At 44.8% G+C, this 26,455-nt stretch overlaps 2 protein-coding genes across 5 annotated transcripts in view; both read left to right on the forward strand.

Annotated features, from left to right (window-relative positions):
• LOC132389638 (zinc finger protein 229-like) overlaps positions 1-26,455 on the forward strand; it is a 195,479-nt gene that overhangs the window by 97,529 nt on the left and 71,495 nt on the right. The window lies entirely within an intron of this gene.
• LOC132389629 (NACHT, LRR and PYD domains-containing protein 3-like) overlaps positions 1-26,455 on the forward strand; it is a 43,796-nt gene that overhangs the window by 4,387 nt on the left and 12,954 nt on the right. For all 4 annotated transcript variants that reach the window (XM_059962140.1, XM_059962141.1, XM_059962143.1 and 1 more), the window contains 7 exons: positions 9,096-9,188; positions 13,687-13,779; positions 16,961-17,124; positions 19,043-19,214; positions 20,769-20,935; positions 22,592-22,763; positions 22,862-22,927. In XM_059962140.1, the coding sequence (XP_059818123.1) occupies positions 9,128-9,188; positions 13,687-13,779; positions 16,961-17,124; positions 19,043-19,214; positions 20,769-20,935; positions 22,592-22,763; positions 22,862-22,927 (895 nt within the window). In that variant the 5' untranslated portion in view covers positions 9,096-9,127. The remainder of the gene's footprint in view (positions 1-9,095; positions 9,189-13,686; positions 13,780-16,960; positions 17,125-19,042; positions 19,215-20,768; positions 20,936-22,591; positions 22,764-22,861; positions 22,928-26,455) is intronic.

The raw sequence follows: 26,455 nt of genomic DNA on the forward strand, positions 1-26,455 counted from the left end.
CCTCTGACAGATCCAGTTGCAATCACTCCAGATTTGGTAATGTGTTGTCAGCAGTCCAGCTCTACAAAGTCATTCACATTACCTCAGTGTTTGATCATTTGCAAATCTTGCATCTTCTGAAGTAGCTGCAGTGGGGGTTAGTTCTGAATGGGGAGAGGGAGACGGGAGTATTTATACTTAAGATCTTAAAAAAATGTAATTGTTTAAAATTATTTGCTGCAAACTCATTACCCATAACCTATACATTCTCAACCAAATTATTGACATAGATGACAAGTTGCAATAGGTGTAACCATGGAAAACATCACTAGGCACTGGGCTCAAGTGCAATAAACAGCCTCTCATCATCACACTTTGCTTCGTACAATCCAGCTGTTCCCAGACTCTGGGGTTGTGTAACAAACACAATGTTCGCAACAAGATTAGACAGTAATTAATATAAAGAGATTCTTAGGGCACATGAACTGTCTGATCCAATGGACCAGATCCTTCCTTGTTTACAACTTAATTTGCCCCCGGACCCATCCTCCCAGGTCGCGCCCCAAACACCCTCCACCCCGGCAATCCCACCACAACACTCCCACGATTTATCCCACACCTGTACACGTAGACAGATCCCCTTCACCCATGTCCACACTTCCAGCTTCGGGAACCACAACTAATTGATCCCACAATCCTGGCTCGGGAGCAAAACTGAAACCAGGGCTGCAGCACTGGAGAGCCCAGACTGTGCAGGTGTCGGGCTCAGACCCGACCCTTTCCCATTGCAACCAGTCATGTATTTACACGAACCTGAGATCAGCGCCTTCCTCTCCGCTGCCCGCTGACATCAGCTGGGGTTGGCATTGTGCTGCCATTTGCAGGAGGTCCCTGCGTAACTACCTATGGCCGGAGGTCGGAGGGAAACTGTAGAGTGTTTGTCCTTTCATGGTGACACCTCTGAACTCTACATTAACTCCATTCAAATGACTCTGGGTGAAAATTAATGACCAACAAACATGATTCCTCTCGGCGATCAGCTGTCTGAATGGTTCACTCAGTTTTAGATTAAGCGGTATCTGTGGTCCACATTGTCAGATTGATTAGTTTCCGAGGAGACAAAGAATGCAGAGATTTTGTTCACTGACACAAATCTGTGTTTACCCTGCTGGCAATTCTGGTTTACACTAGCAAACACGTTGTTTATGAAATTAGTGAACAACAGGACACCGCACTGATTGAACCACCTCAGATCAAATCACCCTGAAGATCCTCCCAGGAAACATTTGGGGTTTTGTGACCCAACTCGAGAAAAAGGCCATGCAGCCCAGCCGTCAACAACATGGCAAAGCCGGACACATATCAGGGGACTTTACGTCACACAGCACTGGATTCAGTGATAAAGCCCGTTAAGTTTCCTCCTTTGTACCCTGAAATCATTAAAAACACCCATTAAACAGCTTTTGAAAACAAGATCTCACCCACACATAACGTCACTCTGCGCCTGATGTCAGGTCTGGGTTCCTCACACCGGGATCTGATGCAGCGATGCGTGCAGTTCCTTGTGTCACATTCACACTGAGACATTTGATCTTTAATGCATAAGGTAAAAATCACCTGACCCACCACCACGGTTAACAGAGGGTTTATGAGCTGAGCTATTCCCATTGGTGCGAAACAATGTCAATCACTGGTTACACCCAATCACGGAAGCAGAGTAGCCGAGAGATTGTTGCCACTGCTGAACCCATTTCCTGCTTCTGCTGAACTCCCCGTCAGAGCGTAACAAACCTCAAAGTAAATGTCCCACTTCTTGATTTATTTCCATTTCCCTCCGAGGTAATTTGGGGCATTTATAAACCCGGGAGTGAGTGATCTGGCAGAAGGATGAGGGTGAGGGATTTTACTGAGAGAGTAAAGATGGTGTGAGGGGGGAGGACAGCATGGAGCCTCAGAGGATGTTTGTCCCAGTGGGGGATCAAGGAGCAGGATGGGGGAAGGAGCCAATTAATAGTGAGGGAAGGGACGAGCTCACCATTGGAAATGTCTGAGCACACGGTGGTGGTAAGCAGACATATCCACCACTTTGGGGGGCAAACCCTGACAGACTGTTGATCTGGATTGGAGTGGTGTTGGGGTGCAAGGATGGACTGGTCTTGGGTCATTGAGTGACTGGATGGGCTGAGAGGCCTGTTCCTGTTGTCTGTGCGTCTATTGAGAAAGAATAACCAGACCCTTTTTGGGTCTGCAGGATTTCCCATTGGCTGTCGTAGGGTCCGGTGCTTGGAGCCCATTTGACCATAAGACAAAGAAGCAGAAGTCAGCTATTCAGATAGTCAGCCATTGAGTCTGCTCCGCCGTTTCAACATGAGCTGATCCAATCTCCCCTTTAGTCTCATTCGCCCGACTTCTCACCATAACCTTTGATGCCCTGACTGCTCAGATACCTATCAATCTCTGCATTAAATACACCCAATGACCTGGCCTCCACTGCCACCCGTGGTGACAGATTCCACAGATTCACCACCCTCTGGCTGAAAAAATGTTTTCACATCTCCATTCTGAATGGGCGCCCTGCAATCCTCAAGTCATGTCCTCTCGTACTGGACTCCCCCACCATGGGAAACAACTTTGCCACATCCACTCTGTCCATGCCTTCCAACATTCGAAATGTTTCTATGAGGTCCCCCCTCATTCTTCTAAACTCCAAGGAGTACAGTCCAAGAGCAGTCAAACATTCCTCATATGTTAACCCTCTTATTCCCAGAATCCTTCTAGTGAATCTTCTCTGAACCTTCTCCAATGTCAATACATCCTTTCTTAAATAAGGAGTCCAAAACTGCACACAGTATTCCAAGTGAAGTCTTACCAGTTCCTTATACAGCCTCAACATCACATCCCTGCGCCCATACTCTATACCTCTAGAAATGAATGCCAACATTGCATTCGCCTTCTTCACCACCGACTCAACTTGGAGGTTAACCTTAAGGTTATCCTGCACGAGAACTCCCAAGTCCTGTTGCCTCTCAGAACTTTGAATTCTCTCCCCACTTAAATAATAGTCTGGCCATTTATTTCTTCTTCCAAAGAGCTTGACCGTACACTTTCCGACATTCTAATTCATTTGCCATTTCTTTGCCCATTCCCTCAATCTATTCAAGTCTCTCTGCAGACTCTGTTTCCTCAGCACTACGGGCCTATCTTTGTATCATCAGCAAAATTAGCCTCAAAGCCATCAATTCCATAATCCAGATCGTTGATATACAACGTAAAAAGAAGCGGCCCCAACACGGACCCCTGTGGAACACCAACCAGAATGGAATCCCTTTATTCCCACTCTCTGTTTCCTGCCAATCAACCAATGCTCAATCCACGTATGCAACTCTCCTGTGATTCTATGGGCTCTTATCTTGTTTAGCAGCCTCATGTGTGGCCCCTTGTCAAGGGCCTTCTGAAAATCCAAATACACAACATCCACCACATCTCCCTTGTCTAGCCTGCTTGTAATTTCCTCCAAAATTTGCACTAGGTTTGTCAGGCAGGATTTTCCTTTAAGGAAATCATGCTGAGTTCGGCCTATCTTGTCATATGTCTCCAGGTACTCCGTAATCTCATCCTTGACAATCGACTCCAACAACTTCCCAACCACTGATATCAAGATAACAGGTCTATAATTTCCTTTTTGCTTCCTTGCCCCCTTCTTAAATAGCCGAGTGACATTTGCAATCTTCCAGTCCTCCGGAACCAGACCAGAATCTGTTGACTTTTGAAAGATGATTGCAAATGCATCCGCAATCTCCACTGCTACTTCCTTCAGAACATGAGGGTACATTCCATCTGGTCCAGAAGACTATACTGCTTCCTGAGTACTTTCTCTGTCGTGATTGTGACTGTGCATATTGCTCTTCCCTGACACCCTTGAATGTCCGGTATATTGCAGAAGCTTTCCTCAGTGAAGACTGATGCAAAATACACATTCAGTTTCTACACCATCTCCTTTTCTCCCAGTACAATTTCTCCAGCATCATTTTCTATTGGTCCTATATCTACTCTCACCTGACTTTTACTCTTTATGTACTTTAAAATCTTTCATTATCCTCTTTGATATTATTTGCTACCTCCCTTTCATGGTTCAATTTTTCACTCTTAATGACCTTCTTAGTTTCCTTTTGTAAGCTTTTAAAAACTTCCCAATCCACTTTCTTCCCACTAAGTTTTGTTTCCTTGTATGCCCTCTGCTTTGCTTTTACTTTGGATTTGTCTGCGCTTGTCAGCCATGGTTGCATACTTTTTCCATTTGAAAATTTCTTTTTCTTTGGAATATATCTTCCTCACTTCTCACATAAACTCCAGCTACTGCTGCTCTGCCGTCCTTTACAGTAAGCCTTGACCAGTTCCCCTCTCATGCCACTGTAATTTCCTTTACTCCACTGAAATACTGACACATCAGATTTCGGCTTCTCTTTCTCAAATTTCACAGGAACTCAGTCATGTTGTGATCACTGCCTCCTAAGGGTTCCTTCACTTCCATCTCTCTAATCACCTCTGATTCATTACACAACACCCAATCCAGTACAGATGATCCCCTAGTGGGCTCAACAATAAGCTGTTCTAAAAAGCCATCTCATTTTACCGTAGTTCTGCAGCATCTGTGGGTTTCATTTCAAGGCCTGCCCCCTCATGCTTGCTTCAACAATCACAGCACATGCTCGCTCCTCCTGGACGGACAGCAGTTTCCTTTCCATTTTGTGTTGGGATAGTCTGCGGGGTCGGAATTGGGAGAGGACCCTCGCCCCCACGGGGCAGTGTGCCTGGGGAAGCATCACCAGCACAGGTTGAATTAAATGCAGCACAAGGCAGGGTAAAAGGGTAAATTACAACTTTAATTTCATTATTACAGAAATTAAACTCACAGCATGTGATACAGAGCTTTTTCAGTTTATTTTGGTCAGTAACAGCTCACAAAGGAGTGTTGCATTATTTTTCATTCTCTGATCAATGCCCTTCAGTGAATAGACAAGTGACCTCAGGAGCGTGAGGTGGGGTGATGGGGGGGGGGGGGGGGAGGGAAGGGATGTTGTGAACATTGGCTGTAAGGAATGTATTAGACTGAAGAGAAAACTAATGAATATGGGCTTTGCATTTCTGCAAAATCTGTTCAGGATGTTACAAGCATCTTGAAAATGGTGTTTGTGCATTATTCAAAATAAAAAAGAAATTACTGGAAATTCGGGGAGACCTCCAGCTTCCCAGGTAACCACGTCTACACCAGTACACCAAGCTGCAACTCCTGAGAGAAGTGTTAAGGAACTGGAGCTGCAAATGCTTGATGTCATTTGCCTCATAAGGGATGCTGAGTAAGTTTAAAATAAAAATTACTGGGTTATCTTTAAAATCATCGTCCACTCAAAGCTTCTCATTAAACTTCTAGACCTGACCTCAATAGATCCTTGTGCAATTGGATCCTGGATTTCCTCACTTGTAGACCCCACTCAGTTCAGATTGGCAAAAACATCTCCTCCACAATCTCCATCATCACAGGAGTACCACAGAGATGTGTACTCAGCCCCCAGTCTATTCGCTTTACACCTGTGACTGTGTGGCTAAGTACCATATATAAGTACGTTGTTGACACCATTGTTGTGGGCTGTATCAAAAGGGGTGGTGAACAAGATACTGCACTGACTGAAGCACCCCGAACCAGATCACACTGGAAAGTCCTCCCCAGGAACACTGGGGGTTTTGTAACCCAACACAAGATAAAGGCTCCACTGCCCACTCCATAACGCCAGGCATGTAGCAGGGGACTTCCCCTCACACAACACTGCATTCAGTGATGAAACCTGTTAAGTTTCCTTTGTTGTTCCACTAAAATCATTTGAAACCTCCATTGAACAGCTTTTGAAAACAAGCTCTCACCCACACGTGACGCCATTGCGTTCCCACACTGGGATATAACTTCAGTCTGTGCCCTCATGTGTCTGATGTCACGTGGGTTCCCCACACCAGGATCACATGCCTGGTGCCACATGTGGGATCCCCACCACTGGATCTAACATCAGTCTGCGCCCCCACCTGCCTGGTGTCACGTGTGGGTACCCCACACTGGGATATGACGTCATGTGTGCAATTCCTTACATAACACTGACACTGAGACAGTTGAACTTTACTGGCTGAGGTAACAATTCCCTGACCCACCCACCCCACCTACCATCAACAGAGGAGTTGCACTCTTCCCATTGGTGCAAAGCAATGTCAATCACTGGTTGCACCCAATAGTGGAGATGGGCCAGCCGAGGGGTTGTTAACCCTGCTGATCACATCTCACACTCCCGCTCTGAACTCCCCGTCAAAGCGGAACAAATCTCAAAGTAAATGTCCTGCTTTTTGAATTATTTACATTTTTCTCCGAGGTAAGTTGGGGGTGTTTGTGAAGTATCTCCTGCGGCAGGTTTCTGATGTATCGCTGACAGTTAGGAGAAGACTTCTCAGCCCTTCAGTTGATGCTGGTTCCCCAGGGAAGGAGGGATCCCAGCAGCAGTAAGAGGGAGAGGGAATTAACTGAGAGGATAAATATGGTGTGAGAAGTTGGATAGGATGGAGTCTGAGGTTGTTTGTCCCTTTCTTGAACAAAAGAACAATGCAAACTTCCAATCCTTTGGTACTTCTCCCATCCCTATTGATGATGCAAAGATCATTGCCAGAGGCTCAGCAATCTCCTCCCTCGCTTCCCACAGTAGCCTGGGTTATATCTCATCCAGTCCCGGCGGCTTATCAAACTTTCAAAAGGTCCAGCACATCCTCTTTCTTAAATTCTGTGCACTCAAGTGTTTCAGTCCGCTGTAAGTCATCCCCACAACTTCCAAGGTCTCTTTCACTTGTGAATAATGAAGCAAAGTATTCATTATGTGCATCAGAATGTTTTAAATGATCGGCTGATTGAGAAACATCTGTTGAGAATGTAGCGGTGAACTCTAACCAAACCAAGTTGCCGTTATTAGCGACCCCACGGATTTGTTATCTTTGCATGGTGTCCCCTCAGCTCCCGTGATGATTGTTACAAATGTCGGTGATATGTATTCGATCCGTTATTAGCAATCAGCAAATGTACAATCTTGAAGCGATGAATCTGAAGTGTAGCCAAGTGTAGGTTCAGCATATTTGAGAGGATAATAACAAAATATATGATATCCATCAGTCCCCAGCTGCGTACTGCATGGAACAAAGCACAAACATGTAACTGATTCCCTTTGCATTTACCACACCCCGAATGATGCGAACAGTTACCATAAAAAAAATCATAAATACACAATACAGATAGGGAACAGATACACAGGCTCAGCACTGATACCAGGTCTTCCACCTGAAATATTCACATACTGTCTGTCTTGTTGAATAATTCCAGCATTTTGTTTTATTTATCTCAAAAGCTTCTTTTCCCAGCTTGCTGTTTTCGATGTATGGCAGGTCTACATTGTGCATAACAAGGTGCCATGTAACTATCTGATATTAGCCAGGTGATAAGTTCAAAGAAATCTTGACTGAGTTTAGGTGATAAAAATGGTCTTAAAGTCCTGCAGGAGAAAATGTCGTGGTTCAGGACAAGATGTCATGATGTTATTTGTGACATTGCATTGTTCGAGATGTCAGTGATTCTATGTAGACTCAAAGCATATATTGCCAGAAGCGTCAATCCCAGATGATGTTAAACTGAAAAGAGAAGAATAGATGTTCCACACTGCGGTAACACTTGTCCATCACTCACCACAACACCACCAGTGGTAGGAGGACAAAGTCCATACACTCCATAGTTTTAGTCTGCTGTAAGTCATCCCCACAATTGTCAAGGTCATTCTGTCGAGAATGTAGCGGTGGGATTCAACCAAGCAAATCTGCCATTGCTGGCGCCATCTGCGGATTTGTCATACTTGCAAGACGTGCCCTCAGCTCCAATAATGATTGTTACAAAAGTAGGGCCTATGTGTTGGGTACTTTATTAGTAATCAGCAAACATACAATCTCGAAGCGATGAAACTGCACTGTACCCAAGTGTAAGTTCAGTGTATCTGAGTGGATAATAACAACATATATTACGTTCATCAGTCCCCAGCTGTGTACTACAGTGAACAAAGCACAAATATGTAACTGATTCCCTTTGCATTTACTACAACCCCAGTGATGCAACATTACCATAAAAAGTATCATAAATACACAATGCAGGATGCAATGCTGATAGAGAACAGATACATGGCTCCTACACTCAGGCTCAGCTCTGAAACAGGGTCGTCCATTTGAAATATTAACATGCTCACTGTCTTGTTGAATAATTCCATCATTTCGTTTCATTTATTTTGATGATTAATCCCAACTGGCAGTTTTGGACGTGTGACTTGTCAACATTGTGTTTAACAAGGTGTCATATAACTAACTATCTGATAATAGCCAGGTGATATGCTCAAAGAAATATTAATCAAGTTTTGGTGCTAATAATGGTCTTGAAATCCTGCAGAAAGAACGATAGTTGTTCAGGGCAAAATGTCACGATGCTATGTGTGACATTGCGTTGTTCAGGTTGTCAGTGTGTTATTCTTTCGATACAAATCATATATTGACATTGGTGTCAATGCCAGGTGATGTTAAAATGAAAGGAGACGGTGAGAATCAGGTGTGACTGAGAAATCTGTATAATCCAGTGACGAGAGGAATAGAAGCCTGATCGTCAGCAGAAATGATTCAGCCCACACTGCTGGAACAGTTGTCCATTACTCATCACAGCGCCACCAGTGGTAGGAGGGCCAAAGCAGTGGGTGCTGTCTGCTCAATCTGCCTCACCATTCCATTGACACATCAGTCCCAGTCCAGGACACAAGATTGGTTCCTAAAAGGGAATTGTCTGCAATACAATGAGTAGATACCCTGTAGAATCCTGGTCCAGTATATAGTCCACGGAGAATGTGGAAATGGACATTGTGTGACTGTGGGTAGATCAGGCCATGTTTAGTGTTTGGTGGGTAGACCCAAGATGTTTGGAAGTGTTTGCCTCAGTTTAAAAACAAAACAGCGTTCTCCTTTAAACCCCAATTGATGTTTGACCCTCCTGTTTTTTTTTGTTACAGAGCAGCAAAAACAGATCACAGCTTTCCTCAAAATGGGTCAAGGTGCAAGCAGTGGAGGAGTTCCAGTGGAGTCATCATCGGGAAAGGACACGGGTCTGTTGGCAAATTATTTTGATTTATAACTACTCTACTGATTCTGTGTCTGGGTTTGATTCAATATCGGCAATTCACAAAATGTTTGTGAAAACAAAGCAGAGAGATGAGAGAGATTTAACATCTCACAGTTACACGTGGAAGAGTACACGTGCTCCTGCTCCTCTAGCAGATTGTGATGCACATTAAAATATCAATTTAATCCAGAAGACAAGATATTCTGCAGATGCTGAAAGTTTTGGGCAACACAAAGACACACAAAAGATTTGCAGAACTCAGCAGGTCAGGCAGCAACCATGGAATGGAACAAACATTTGACATTTTGGATCAGAACCACAAGGAATAGAAATTAGTGTGACAATATCTCGAATTTCTGTCCCCTCGTTTCCAGTCCGATGAAGGGCCTTGGCTCGAAACGGTGATTGTTTATTCTCCTCCATAGATGCTGCCTGACCTGCTGAGCGCCCCAGCATTTTGTGAGTTATTCCAGAGATTTTCTGAGGAAGGGGTTGTCCAGGTGGGCAGACAGTAACCCAGAGCAAAGCGGTGGTGATGGACAGTATCGGGAGAGTGATGGTGATGGGTTACTATATTCCCAGGAATAAGCAAAGTCCTTTGAAAACAGAGAGTATATTAACGGGGACAAGAAAGAGCAGCCTTCAACAGATGGAACACCCCAGCCCGAGCCCGTTTCAGACCGGGATCTGACAGCACACTGCGCCCCATCCTGCCTGCTGTCACATGTGCATTCCCCACATCTCGTGTGCACTTCTTCATGCCACAGTGTCGCTGAGATGGTTAAGCTTTACGGTCTAAGGAAACAATTACCTGACCCACCTACCCCACCCCATAGTCAACAGAGGAGTTACACTTTTCCCATTGGTGCAAAGCGATGTCAATCACTGGTTACACCCAACAGCAGAGATGGGCCAACCGAGAGGGCGTTACCGCCACTGAGCACATCTCACACTCCTGCTGCGAATGCTTCGTCTAATCAGAACAAACCCCAAAATGTCCCACTTTTTAAATTATTTCCCTTTCCCTCTGAAGGAAGTTGGGGGGTGTTTATAAAGCGTCTCGTGCGGCCAGAGTCTGATGTATCGCTGACAGAGAGGAGGAGACCGCTTGGCCCATTGTCTCAATGCCGGCTGCCTGGGGAGGTAGGGAACCCAGCAGAAGGAGGAGGGAGTGGGAATTAACTGTGAGGATAAATATGGTGTGAGGGGATCGATAGGATAGAGTCTGAGAGATTGTTTATCCTGGTCGTGGATAAAGATGCAGGATGGGGGAAGGAGCCCATTGACAGCGGGGAAGAGAAAAGGGGGGCTCGTCTATGGAAATGTGAGAGCCCTAGAAGGTGGCGAGAAGAGATATTCACCTCTTCGGTGGGCAAACTGTGGCAGACTGCATCCTCATATTGTTAGTGACACAGAATTGTATAATTACTGTTCCGTGTGTTATCTGAATGTACTTGCCTGTGATGCTGCCACAAGTCAGTGTTTCTCTGTCCCTCTACCTTAGAACAGATCACAACGAAACAATATTAGTCACCATCATCCATGCTGAGTATGAACTATCTACAACTGACCTATGTCGTCTATTGGCAAGCCAATTCTGGATCCACAAAGCAAGGTCTCCTTGGATCCCATCCCTCATTATTTTCTGAATGAGCTTTCCATGGGGAACCTTAACTAACGTCTTACTGAAATCCATATACAGTACTTCCACTGCTCTACCTTCATCAATGTGTTTTGTTGCATCCTCAAAGAATTCGATCAGGTTCTAATGCATGATCGGCCCTTGGCAAAGCCGTGCTGACTATGCCTAAGCAGATCATGTCTCTCTCAATGGACTGAAACCTTGCCTTAGCATCTTCTCCAAAGCTTGCCCACCACTGAAATAAGACTCACTGGTCTATAATTTCCTGAGTTATCTCTACTCCATTTCTTGAACATGAGAGCATCATTTGCAACCTTCCAATCCTCCGGTACTTCTCCACACCTAATTGATGATGCTGTGGCGACCCACTTCCCACTCATCGACGCCACAGCCGATTCCTGCGTCCGAGCGCTGATTGCAAGCTGGCTAGCATGCTTTGGCCCACATTAGCTCCGACAGAGGTGCCCAGTTTACCTCCAGCTTGTGGTCAGTTGTGGCCAGCCTGTTGGGAACGCAGCTACACCACACAACTGCCTACCACACCACACAACTGCCTACCACACACAGTCAAACGGACTAGTGGTGCATTTCTACCATCACCTGAAGTCACTCGCATGGCCTGCCTAACTGGGTGGCTGAGGTTTCCTTGGTCCGCAGAGTGCCCAAAGAGGATCTGCACACCTCGTCGGTTGAGTTGGTGTACGGCGCACGCCTGATTGTCCCAGGAGAGTTCATACCAGCCTCAAGGGGCCAAGAGGATGAACCCGCAGCAGTCCTGTACAGACTACGCGAAAAGTTCAGCAACCTGGCCCCCGTACCGACTTCAAAGCACAGACAGACCCCGACCTACGTGCCCAAAGACCTGCAGAACTGTAAGTTTGTATTTGTACGAAGGGATGCAAACCAGTCAGTGCTACAGCGGCCGTACGAGGAGCCATTCAAAGTGATCAACAACAACGGGTCCACGTACGTTCTGGACAATACGGTAAAAGAGGAGGTTTACACAGTGGACTGACTTAAACAGGCTCACGTGGACATGGCGCAGCCGGTCGACATTCAGACACCGCGGCGCAGAGGCAGACTGCCCAAACGGAGTCTGTTCCAGACAGTTTGGGAGGTGTATTTCTGGTTCTGGGGGGGGGGGGGGATTATGTGGCGACCAACTATCTACACAGACGAACTGGCTCACAAATAACTCGCGCGCGGGAAGAGACTTTTGTAATGCATCTCTGACGTCATATCTGCCCGGAGAGGGCGGGAACAGTACTGAGTAAAAGCCAGTGCCACGAAGTTTGAGTAAACTAGCCTCGAGTGCTGCTTATTGACTGAGTGTCATTATTCCCAGCTCTGTGTGTAGCACATCGCTACAATGCAAAGGTCATCTTCAGAGGCTCAGCAATCTCCTTACTCGATTTCTACAGTAGCATGGAGTATATCTGATTCAGTCCCGGCGACTTATCTCACTTAATACCTCTTTAAAGGTCCAGCACATGCTCTTTCTTATAGTCCATACAGTGCGTTTCAGTCTGCGGTACGTCATCCCCACAATTGCCAAGGTCCTTTTCACTGGTGAATACTGAAGCAAAATACTCAGAATATTTCAATAATCGGCAGGTTGTGAAACATCTGTGAGAAGGTAGTGGTGAAACTTAACCAAGCTAATTTGTCATTGCTGGCCACCCCCCGTGGATTTGTTGTACTTGCCTGTCGCACCCTCAGCTCCAATGTATTTTATTAAGGTCCTTTACTAGCAATCAGCAAACATACAATCGTGTGGCCATGAAACTGAACTGTACCCAAGTGTAAGTTTATCGTATTTGAGTGGATAATAACAAGATACATTGCATCCGTCTGTCCCCAGCTGTGTACTCCACTGAACAAAGCACAAATGTGTAACTGATTCCCCTTGCATTTACCACACCGTCACTGATGTGACTCTTGACCATAAAAAAGCATCATAAATACAAAACACAGAATACAGTGCTGATAGAGAACAGTTACATGGCTCCTACACTCAGACTCAGCTCTGATACAGTTTCTTCCACCCGAAATATTAACATACTCTCGTCTTGTTGATTAATTCCATTTTTTTTTCTTTTAGTTATATTGACGATTTTTCCCAACTGGCTGTGTTGGAAGTATGGAATGTCAACATTGTGTTTAACAAGGTGTCATGTTACTAACTATCTGATAATAGCCAGGTTATATGCTCAAAGAAATCTTAACCGAGTTTTGGTTTTGGACTTAAATTCCTGCAGGAAAAACTATAGTGGTTCATGGCAAGATGTCAGGATGCTATGTGTGACATTGCATTGTTCAGTTTGTCAGAGTGTTTGTCTCTTGATGCAATAGGTGTCAATGCCAGGTGATGTTAAACTGAAAGGAGACGGTGAGAATCAGGTGTGCCTGAGAAATCTGTATAATCCAGTGACGAGAGGAATAGAAGTCTCATCGTCAGCAGAAATGATTTAGCCCACACTGCTGTAACAGTTGTCCATAACACCACCCATGGTAGGAGGACCAAATCAGCAGGTGCTTTCTGCTCAATCTGCCTTGCCATTCCATTGACACATCATTCCCAGTCCAGGACACAGGATTGGTTCCTTAAAGGGAATTGCCTGCAATATAGTGAGTAGATACCCTGCAGAATCCCGGCACAGTGTACAATCCATGGATAGTGTGGAAATGGACATTGTGTGACTGTGGGTGCACCAGGCAATGTCACGGCTTCAGTGGACAAGCCCAATATGTTTGGAAGTGTTTGCCTCAGTTTAAAAACAAAATGGTGTTCTCCTTTAAACCCCAGTGAATGTTTGACCCTCCCTTTTGTTTGTTACAGAGCTGCCAAAACTGATCACACCTGTGCTCAAAATGGGTCAAGGTGCCAGCAGTGGAGGAGTTCCAGTGATGTCAACATCGGGAAAGGATACAGGTATGCTGGCGAGTTATTTTAATTTATAAATACTCTGCTCATTCTGTGTCTGGGTTTAATTCAATATCGGCAATTCACAAAATATTGGTGAAAACTGAACAGAGAGTTGAGAGAGAGTTGACATCTCTGGGGGAAACACAGTCACATGTGCAAGCAGTGCAGTTACCGTCTGCTCCTGCTGCTCTAACGTATCGTGATGCACATTAAAATAGCAAGTTACTCCAGAAGACAAGACATACTGCAGATTCTGAAAGTTTTGGGCAACACAAAGGCACACAAAAGATTTGCAGAACTCAGCAGGTCAGGCAGCATCCATGGAAAGGATTAATCATTTGACATTTTGGATCAGAACCATAAGGAATAGAAATTAGTGTGACAATATCTCGAATTTCTGTCCCCTCATTTCCAGTCCGATGAAGGTCCTTGGCCCAAAACATTGATTGTTTATTCTCCTTCATAGATGCTGCCTGAGATGCTGTGTACTTCCAGCATTTTGTGAGAAATCACAGAGATTTGCCAAGGAAGGGGTTGACCAGGCAGGCAGACAGTAACCTAGAGCAAAACGGTGGTGATGGACAGTACCAGGACAGTGTTGGTGATGGGTTACTATATTATCTGGAGTTTGCACAGTCCTTTCAAAACAGAGAGGTATATTCCTGGGGATAAAATAAGAGCAGTCTTCAACAGATGGAACTACATAAAGTGCACAAAACTGTGCATGGCAGTACAATAAGTAATTAACAATTCAACCCCAGGAGACTGATTCTCTGTGTGCACTCCATCGATGCCTCTCATGATTTTGTATACCTGTGTCAGGGCTCCATTCAGCTTCTGATGTTCCAGAGAAAATTTTATCCAGTTCTTCATGATAGCACATGCCCTCTAAACCAGGCAGCATCCTGGTAAACCTCTTTTGTTCCCTCTCTAAAGCCTCAACATCCCTCCGGTAGTGGTGTGATCGGAATGGTATGTAATTGTAATTTGCGTAGGGTGGTTAAGTTGTTGAACCCCAAGGATCTGACCAGGTAAATGTTCACACTGTGACAGAGAACACAGTGAGACACAGGGAAACGTGTTTGCTAGAGGGAGAGTTTTCACAGGACATTTTGAGGAAAGAGGCAGAGAGCTGGCGAGTTTGAGGAAAGGGGTCACACCGCTCTGGGGCCTGCAACTACAGATCCCCACCGGAGTCTGTGTGGAGAAGGGGCGATCTGGAGAATGGAAAAAAAAAACTTATATTTCTTCACAACAAATAGTGAAAACCTTCCCTTGCCAGCCACTGCCCCTCCTGAACAGCCTCATCCTTAACCATTTTCTAAACTCCCCCAGTTCCCGCAGATTATCTTTTCTCAGAGTTGGGCGTCCACTGAAGTTCCAGTCACAGAATAGTAATAATAGCATCACTTTAATTAGAAAAGCAGGTAACATCCCAACTGGTCTGTTCAACCACAGAGCAACAGGTGAACCCCGCTGTGTTCACATCTGCACTCCCGAGTGCAAACACTGCTACAGTGTTAGAGAGGATGAGACTGGGGACATATTCCTCAGCTCAGTCCACAGAAGCTGAAATTCCTGTCTGCCGGTGTTGTGTGATGGACACTGTGGAAGGATGAGAGGTGGGAATTAGGACAGGGAAACCAAGGGTTCTGGGATCGCGGCAAAGGACTGAACATATCTATAAATTAGTTAAATTGTGACTGTCTGGATGGGAAGCTCACTACATCCATAAGCCCATCATGCCTGTGAAAATGGAGCCCGGGGCAGTGCATGGGCTCAAGAGATTGTAAGACATCATCATCGCAGACTGAGTTGGATTACTCAACTGCACATTAAACAGAGGAGAGAGCGTAGGAAAGACAAATATCACAAAACTTATTAATATTGCATCAGACCATGATTTGTCTGAATAGTCGAAGCTCTTAACATAAATATAGGGAATCTCGGCCAGAACCCTGGTTCAGTCTCTCTCAATTACAGGAACAAATCCCAAAGATGATAATTTAAATTTGGCACCAGAGATAGACCAATCAGGAAGTTTACAAACAACATACGTCTCTGAGACCTCTGTTAATGCTGTTCCAGTCCACATCCAGTCAATGAAATCCCTCTGTTCCTGAACACAGGTTAAGTAAATCGCTACAAGCTTGTTTCTCATTGTCCATCATCTGGTTTACAGAGGGAACCCACCCGACAGTGAAATTCCCAACCCATTTCTGAATATGAAACAGATACAGTCCCTGATTATTGAACAGCATCACTTCTACCACTGTCACATTCTCTAAAGTAAATATGTCCAGAATCAATGTTTTCCTACGCTCCCTATCACAGCCAAATACATTGAATGGAGACTCCACACACCCCTGACAGGGTCCTGACACATTGTGAGACCCCACACATCCCTGACAGGGTCCTGATACACTGTGAGACCCCACACACCCCTGACAGGGTCCTGACACACTGTGAGACCCCACACACCCCTGACAGGGTCGTGACACACTGTGAGACCCCACACATCCCTGACAGGGTCCTGACACACTGTGAGACCCCACACACCCCTGACAGGGTCCTGACTCACTGTGAGACCCCACATACACCTGGCAGGGTCCTGACACACTGTGAGACCCCACACACCCCTGACAGGGTCCTGAAACACTGTGAGGTGAGAAAATCTGTAGAATCGGGAATTCTAAACACCACACACAAAATGCTTGAGGAACTCAGCAGCCAGACGTCAGCTATGGTAAAGAGTAAAGTGTTGACATTTTGCGAAGGGTCTCGGACCGTGACATCAATTGTATACACATTTCCATAGTTGCTGCCTGAACTGTTGAATTCTTACAGCAGTTTGTGTATGTCGCTACTCATGGTTGGATTTATAATATCCAGTGTATCAAATATTTCTTTACACCCCTAACTCCACGTGAGACCACTTTCAACCAATTAAATTCCTTGGGGTCATATCCATGTTCCTCAGTGCACTACTCACTGCTCTGTCTTTTGCAGTGAAATTCCTTCTCTGACCTGTCCTTCCAAATTGTAACACATTATTGTGTCCATTTCGTATTTCGGATTCTGGTTGGCGACGTGCTGCACAGAAACCCCGTCTTTAGGATCCAGAGAGAAATTTGTGGTGCATTAGGTGTTTGATAATGTCTTTAATTTTCCCCATTTCCCTTCACAGATCTGAGAGTGATCACTGAGCTCCTGGCAATCTGTGACAATTTCCAGCTGCTGCAGTTGACGGACTTCTACCGGGACAGGCTGGAGCAGGCGATGGAAGGAGGGGTGCACGGAGTGAGCCTGGCGTTAACGGCCGAGAATCAGTTCAGCGGAGAGGAACATCGGGTGAGTGAGAGGGAGAATGGGTTTGAATTTTCACACATTACCGGACTGATGGGTGTTGGAACTCTGATTCATCGGAATATCAAAGCATAAAGACAAATCACAAAAAAGTATATATAATTCTTAAAAATGTGAATCTCAACCAATGATTGAAAAAGTTGTAAATACCCCTGCTGGTGGCTCAATGTTCAGAGCGAGGCGAGTAGGCAACATTTCTATGATGTTGCAATAAACGAGTTTAAATGGAAATACGGTAGGAATTTTTATTTCATGAAGACTGTACAGTGTGACGGCAGAATGTCTGTGAGAACTGGGGCATTATCAGTGGATGCCACAGGAGCTCGAGTGTGCTCTGTTCTGGGTGAAGATGATTGTGTTACAATCTGTAATTGCAAGGCTTATTGAGAAAGTAAGGAAGCATGGGATCCAAGGGGACATTGCTTTGTGAATCCATAACTGGCTTGCTCACAGAAGACAAAGAGTGGTTGTAGACGGGTCATATTCTGCATGGAGGTTGGTGACTCAGGGATCTGTTCTGGGACCCTTACTCTTCGTGATTTTTATAAATGACCTGGACGAGGAAGTGGAGGGATGGGTTACTAAGTTTGTTGATGACAAAATGGTTGGAGGTGTTGTGGATAGTGTGGAGGACTGTCAGAGGTTACGGCAGGACATTGATAGAATGCAAAACTGGATTGAGAAGTAGCAGATGGAGTTCAACCCAGAAAAGTGTGAAGTGGTTCATTTTGGTAGGTCAAATATGATGGCAAAATATAGTATGAATGGTAAGACTCTTGGCACTGTGGAGGATCAGAGGGATCTTGGTGTCCAAGACCTTAGGATGCTTAAAGCAGCTGCACAGGTTGACTCTGTGGTTCAGAAGACGCACGGTGTATTGGCCTTCATCAATCGTGGAATTGAATTTAGGAGCCGACAGGTGATGTTGCAGCTGTACAGGACTCTGGTCAAACCCCACTTGGAGTACTGTGCTCAGTTCTGATCACCTCACTACAGGAAGGATGTGGTTGCTATAGAAAGGGTGCAGAGGAGATTTACAAGGATGTTGCCTGGATCGGGGGGCATGTCTTATGGGGATAGGTTGAGTGAACTCGGCCCTTTCTCCTTTGAGTGACAGAGGATGAGAGGTGACCTGATAGAGATGTATAAGATGATCAGAGGCATTGATCATGTGGATAGTCACAGGCTGAAATGGTTGCCACAAGAGGACACAGGTTTAAGGTGCTGGGGGTGGGGGGTAGCTATAGAGGAGATGTCAGGAGTGTTTTTCACTCAGAGGGCTATAGGTAAGCCCAGTAATTTCTAAGGTAGGGACATGTTCGGCACAACTTTGTGGGCCAAAGAGCCTGTATTATGCTGTAGGTTTTCTATGTTTCTATGCAAACGGTGTGGATCGGGGAATACTGCCATGTTGTAATGTGTAATCACTGAATAAACCTCCACTGGAAAAGGCAAAGGAAAGGCATCAGGTGTCAGCCGGTAATCCGCTGTCATGTTGGACACTGGCGGACTGAGGAGATGAATCACATCATCTTTTCTGCAACTTCCCAGAGACTACTCACTCTGTTCTAAAAACCTTCCTGAATTCTTTCTTCATCTGTGATCGTTTTTTTTTTCTGATTTATGTTACACTGTCAAATCCGGTGAGGAATTATTTATGGATTTGGAGCCACGTCAATGAAGCAGGTACAGACCAGCCAGGATCTCATTCACTGGTGGACCAGCTTCACGGTGAATATCCCTCCGTGTGCTCTGCACTCAGAATGTACAGTCCATGTCCAGACAGGATCAGCACCCGTCCGGGTGACTGCTTAGTGTGATCCCGTTACAGAGCACATCATTTATTTCTCATTCCCTGTGTGAATCTGTCAGTCCCCAATATGTTCACTGTTACTCTTCACAGAAAATCTCTGATCTCGCTGATAAGGGAGAGCGGGCGGACAGTTCTAAACTCCTCCTGAGCCTGGTGATGGAGAAAGGCTCCCGCGCCCCAAGGGTGATGTGGGAAACCTTTGTCAAAATGCGGATTGGTGTTCCAGATTTGGACAAAGTACTGAAGGAAATCCAGATGTATGGTGAGATAATATCTGAGATTAATTTAAATTTAGATCGCAACACAGCACACTTTACAAAAATGATTTCCTTAATTTGTTTAAATTCAAACAAGTTGTGATCCTTCCCATCGACCCATTCCCACTCAACTTTTACTGAGGTTTCTCAGTGAGCTGAACAGTAAGTGAACATACATTGAACATTGAAGAGTATAACACAGGAATCCGCCATTAGGCAAATAATATTGTGCCGAAACAGCTATGAAATAAATCAAACAAGCCTGAACTCTAATCTCCCCTTCCTACACCATGTCCATATGCCTCCATCTTCCTTGCATCCATGTGCCTATCAAAACATCTCTGAAAAACTTCTAATAATTTGCCTCTACCACCTTACCAGACAGTACGTTCCAGGCAGCCACCACTTTCTCATTTATAAAAAAAACTATCCCTCATGTCCCCCTTCATTCTATACCCCCTCAGCTTCAATATATGCCCTCCAGTAATAGATACTTAAACTGTAGGAAATCGATTCTCTCTGTCCACTCTATCTATGCCTCTCATAATCTTGTAAACCTGTGTCAGAGCCCCCCCCCCCCCCCCAGCCTCTGATGATCCAGAGAAAGCAATACAATTTTATCCAGTCCCTCATGATAGCACATGGCCTGTAAACCAGGCTGCATTCTGATAAACCTCTACTGCTCCCTCTCTAAAGCCTCAACATACCTCCGGCAGTGGGGCGATCGGAACGGTACGCAATGGCCCAGATGAGGCTGAAGCAGAGTTCTTCAAGTTGAACCTTGACCTCTGTTTCCACGGTTGTAATTTGTCTCAGGTAATGTTAGGAATCTCATAACATTCAAACTGTCTCGGTTTATCGCTGCCTGTCAGGTTATGAGGCACCATTTGCCCATTGAAGGCAAGTTTCTGAAGTTGGTAAACACAGGTGTAAATACTGAGAACTGAATGCCTCCAAAGCTGATCCAAGTTGGAACTGCACGCAATACTCCGAATTAAACATCGCGAACAACCCATTTGACTCCAACATGACATGCCAATTTCTCTGCTCAACAGAGATGCCAAGATCTGCAGATTCCGGTAATCTAAGCAATGCACGCAAAATGCTGGAGGATCTCAGCAGGTCAGTCAGCAGCTATGGGAATCAACGTTTCGGGAAGTGTCCCGGCCGCCAACGTCGGCTCTATACACGTTTCCTTAGTTGCTGACTGACTGCAGAATTTCTTCAGCATTTTGTGTGTCTATCCTCAACAGTTAGATTTATAACATCTGGTGTATCAGAGCTTTCTTTACAACCCTATCTCCACATGACCCTACTTTCAATTAATTAAATGCTTTGAGTTGTATCTAGTTTCTTCAGTGCACTCTTCAGAGTCCTTTCTTTTGCTGTGTAATTCCATCCCTGACCTGTCCTTTCAAACAGTAACACATTAGTGCGTCTATTTCAGATTGTGTTTCATCACTTGCTGCACAGAATTCCTGTCTTTAGGCTCCAGAGAGAAATTTGCTCACCAATAGGTATTTGGTATTGTCTTTAATTTTCTCCATTCTCTGTCACAGGTCCGGGCTCAGTGATCACCGAGCTCCTGGCAAGCTGGGACGATTCCCAGCTGCTGCAGTTGACGGACTTCTACCGGGACAGGCTGGAGCAGGCGATGGAAGGAGAGGTGCACGGAGTGAGCCTGGCGTTAACGGCCGAGAATCAGTTCAGCGGAGAGGAACATCGGGTGAGTGGGAGGGAGAATGGGTTTGAATTTTCACACATCACAGGACTGATGGGTGTCGGAACTCGCAATCATCGGATAATAAAGCATAAAAATATTTCACAAATAAATGTATATAATTCATAAAACTGTGAATCAGAAGCAATGATTGAAAGAGGTGTAAATATCCCAGTGGCAGCTGAATGTTCAGAGTGAGAGGAGCGGGTAACAATTGAACGAGGTTGCAATACATGAATTTAAATGGAAATAGAAACATAGAAAACATCGAAAACCAAACGTTGCTGGCAGCCCATTCCACGCACTCACCACTCTCTGCATAAAAAAATAACAACTTACCCCTGATATGTCCTCTGTACCTACTCCCCAGCACCTTTAACCTGTGCGCTCTTGTGGCAACTATTTCAGCCCTGGGATAAAGCCTCTGATTATCCAGATGATCAATGCCTCTCTTCATCTTATACAGCTCCATAAGGTCACCTCTCATCCTCCGTCACTCCATGGAGAAAAGGCCGTTCACTCAACCTATTCTCATGAGGCATGCTCCCCAATCCAGGAAACATCCTTGTATATCTCCTCTGCACCATTTCAACGGCTTCCACATCCTTCCTGTAGTGAGGTGACTAGAACTGAGCACGGTACTCCAAGTGTGGTCTGACCAGGGTCCTATAAAGCTGCAACATTACCTCTCGGCTCCTAAATTCAATTCCATGATTGATGAAGGTCAATGCACTATGTGCCTCCTTAACCACAGAGTCAACCTGCGCAGATAATTTGAGCTTCCTATGGAATCGGACCCCAAGATCGCTCTGATCCTCCACACTGCCAAGAGTCTTATCATTAATACATATTCTGTCATCATATTTCACCTAACAAAATGAAACACTTCATACTTATCTAGGTTGAACTCCATCTGCCACTTCTCAGACCAGTTTTGCATCCTATCAATGTCCCGCTGTAACCTCTGACAGCCCTCCACACTATCCACAACACCCCCAACTTTGGTGTCATCAAATATAGTAGGAACTTTTATTTTGGGAAGAACATGCAGCGTGACAGCAGGATGGCTGTGAGAACCTGGGTATCATCAGTGGGTGCCACAGGAGCTCGAGTGTGTTCTGTTCTGGGTGGAAATGATTGTGTTACAATCTGTAACTGCAAATAGTGTCGATTGGGGAATACTGCCATGTTGTAATGTGTAATCACTGAATAAAGCTCCACTGGAAAAGGCAAAGGAAAGGCATCAGGTGTCATGTTGGACACTGGCGGACTGAGGAGATGAATCACATCATCTTCTCTGCAACTTCTCCTGTGACTGCTCACTCTGTTATAAAAACCCTCCTGACTTCTTTCCTCATCTGTCATCGTCATTTTCTGATTTTGTTTTACACGGTCAAATCCGGTGAGGAATTATTTCTGGATTTGGAGCCACGTCAATGAAGCGGTCACAGACCAGCCAGGATCTCATTGACTGGTGGACCAGGTTCACAGTGAATGTCCCTCCGTGTGCTCTGCACTCACAATGTACAGTCCATGTCCAGACAGGATCAGCACCCGTCCGGGTGACTGCTCGGTGTGATCCCGTTACAGAGCACATCATTTACTTCTCATTCTCTGTGTGAATCTGTCAGTCCCCAATATGTTCACCGTTACTCTTCACAGAAAATCTCTGATCTCGCTGATAAGGGAGAGCGGGCGGACAGTTCTAAACTCCTCCTGAGCCTGGTGATGGAGAAAGGCTCCCGCGCCCGGAGGGTGATGTGGGAAACCTTTGTGAAAATGAGGATTGGTGTCCCAAAGTTTGACAAAATACTGAAGGAAATACAGATATATGGTGAGATTATTTCAGAGATTTTTTTAATTTGGATCGCAGCACAGCACACTTCAAAACTTTACAAAAATCATTTCCTCAATTTGTTTAAATTCAAACAGGTTGTGATTCTTCCCATCGACCAATTCCCGCTCAAAAATTACTAAAGTTTCTCGGTGAGCTGAAAGGTAAGTGAACGTGCATTGAACATTGAAGAGTATAACACAGGAACAGGCCATTAGGCAAATAATATTGTGCTGAAACAGCCAAGAAATAAATCAAACAAACCTGAAGACTAATCTCTCCTTCCTACACCATGTCCACATGCCTCCATCTTCCTTACATCCATGTGACTGTCCAAAAGTCCCTTAAAAGCTTCTAATAATTTGCCTCTACAACCTTACCAGACAGCCACGACTCTCTGATTTAAAAAATAAGCTATCCCTCACATCCTCCTTCATTCTACACCCTCTCACCTTAAATATATTCTCTCCGGTAATAGACATTTCAACTGCCGGAAACCGATTCTCTCTGTCCACTCTATCTATGCCTCTCGTAATCTTGTAAACCTGTGTCAGAGCTCCTTTCAGCTTCCGATGAACCAGGGAAAATCTAATTTTATCCAGCCTCTCAAGACAGCACATGCCTTCTGAACCAGGCAGCATCCCAGTAATCATCTTCTGCTCCCTCTCTAGAGCCTCAACATCCCTCCGGCAGTGGGGTGATCGGAACGGTACGCAATGGCCCAGATGAGGCTGAGGCAGAGTTCATAAAGTTGAAATTTGACCTCTGTTTCCACCAACGGTTGTAATTTGCGTAGGGCGGTTCAGTTTGTTGAGCCACGAGGATCTGACCAGGTAAATACTGGCACTGTGACAGAGATCACAACTGGTCTGTTCAACCACAGAGCAGCAGATGAACCCCGCTGTGTTCACATCTACACTCCCGAGTGCAAACACTGCTACAGTGTTAGAGAGGGTGAGACTGGGGACATATTCCTCAGCTCAGTCCACAGAAGCTGAAATTCATGTCTGCCGGTGTTGTGTGATGGACACTGTCGAAGGATGAAAGATGGGAATTAAGACAGGGAAACCGAGGGTTGTGGGATCTCGGCAAGGAAGGTGCAAAGGACTGAAAATATCTTCAAAAGATATTGCAGTTAAATTGTGTCCGTCTGGATGGGAGCTCACTACATCCATAAGCCCATCATGTCTGTGAAAATGGAGCCCGGGGCAGTGCATAGGCTCAAGAGATTGTAAGGCTTCATCATTGCAGACTTAGTTGGATCACTCAACTGCACATTTAACAGAGGAGAGAGTGAAGGAAAGACAAATATCACAAGACGTATTAATATTGCATCAGCCCATGTTTTATCTGATTATTTGAAGCTCTTATCATAAATATAAGGAAACTCGGCCAGAACCTTGGTTCAGTCTCTCTCAATTACAGGAACAAATCCCAAAGATGATAATTTAAATTTGGTACCAGAGATAGACCAACAGGAAGTTTACAAACTACACACGTCTCTGAGACCTCTGTTAATGATGTTCCAGTCCACATCTGGTCAATGAAATCCCTCAGTGTCCCTGAACACGGGTTTAGTAAATCACTACAAGCTTGTTCCTCATTGTCAATAGACAATAGGTGCAGATGTAGACCATTCGGCCCCTCGAGTCTGCACCGCCATTCTGAGATCATGGCTGATCATTCACTATCAATACCCAGTCCCTGCCTTGTCCCCATATCCCTTGATTCCCCTATCCATCAGATATCTATCTAGCTCCTTCTTGAAAGCATCCAGAGAATTGGCCTCCACCATCTTCCGAGGCAGTGCATTCCACACCTCCACAACTCTCTGGGAGAAGAAGCTCTTCCTCAACTCTGTTTTAAATAACTGACCTCTTATTCTCAATCCATGCCCTCTGGTACTGGACTCTCCCAACATCTGGAACATATTTCCTGCCTCAATCCTATCAAATCCTTTAATTATCTTAAACGTTTCAATCAGATCCCCTCTCAATTCCAGCGTGTACAAGCCCAATCTCGCCAATCTCTCTGTGTAAGACAGCCCTGCCATCCCAGGAATCAAGCTAGTGAATCTATGCTGCACTTCCTCAACTGCCAGAATGTCCTTCCTTAAACCTGGAGACCAAAACTGTACACAATATTCCAGGTGTGGTCTCACCAGGGCCGGTTTATAGAGGGAACACACCTGACAGTGAAATTTCCACACCCATTTCTGAATATGAAACTGACACACTCCCTGATTATTGAACAGCATCACTTCTACCACTGTCACATTCTCCAAATTAAATATGTACAAGATCAATGTTTTCCTACACTGCCTATCACAGCTGAATACATTGAATAGAGTCCCTACACATACCTGACAGGGTCCTGTCACACTGTGAGACACCACCCGCCCCTGACAGGGTCCTGAAACACTGTGAGACCCCAGACACCCCTGGCAGGGAACCAACACGCTACCAGACCCCACACACCCCTGACACCGTCCTGAAACACTGAGACCACAGACACCCCTGATAGGAACACAACATAACTATGAAACCCCAAACACCCCTGTTCGGGTCCTGACACACTGTGTGACCCCACACATTTGACAGGGTCCTGACAGTGAGACCCCACACATCACTGACTGAGTCCTGACATACTGAGACCCCAGTCACCCCTGACAGGGTCCTGACACACAGTGAGTCCCCACACACTTGACAGGGTCCTGTCACACTGTGAGACCACACAGAAATCTGACAGGGTCCTGTCACACTGTGAGACCACACAGAAATCTGACAGGGTACTGACACACTGCGAGACCGCACACATACATGACAGAGTCCTTTCTTATTACGATATTTTTATTCAGAAGAAAAAAAACAAGATTTACAGAGTGCAACACATAGATACATCTCAACATAAATTGTGTACATTCATATATTGTAATAAAATTGATCAAAATGTTATAGCATATCATATAAAGGTAATCTGTAATCAAAAATTTAAAGATGGGTCATACATCGTAAAAGAAAATTTTTAATATAAAAATATCAACCCCCTACCAACTAACAAAGAAAAAAGCTGATGATCATAGATAATTAGAAAAAAAAACATATTTGTTTAAGAAGTAAAGATAGAAATATACATAAAAGTCTGTGCACTGTTAAACTTTATAACTTGGAAAAGTAATTTAGGAAAGGTCCCCAGATATCATGTGATTGTTTCGAATTTAGGACTGAGCAGCAGATCTTTTCTAAATTTAAATAAGACATAATATCACGTAGCCATTGGAGATGTGTAGGAGGGGTAGACTCCTTCCATTTAAGCAAGATTGCTCTTCTTGCTAAAAGAGAGGTAAAATCTAAAACCTGTAGGTTAGGAGTATTTAAAGTTATATCTTCATTTGCAATAATACCAAGCAAGGCAGTAAGGGGATTTGGGTCAAATTGGACACTAAAATGTTGTGAGAAGGTATGGAATACTTGCCGCCAAAATTTTTTCAATTTTAAGGCAAAACCAAAACATGAATTAAAGAAACATCAGCAGAGTTGCATTTGTTACAAATTGGAGAAACGTTTGGATAAAAACTGGACAGCTTCTGTTTAGAAATGTAAGCTCTATGAACCACTTTAAATTGCAGAAGAGAATGACGGGAAAGAAAGAAAGATGATTTATTAATTTTATTCCATCTTTCATCAGAAATC

The sequence above is a fragment of the Hypanus sabinus genome, unplaced genomic scaffold, assembly GCF_030144855.1.
Source record: "Hypanus sabinus isolate sHypSab1 unplaced genomic scaffold, sHypSab1.hap1 scaffold_62, whole genome shotgun sequence".
NCBI classification, from domain to species: Eukaryota; Metazoa; Chordata; class Chondrichthyes; order Myliobatiformes; family Dasyatidae; genus Hypanus; species Hypanus sabinus.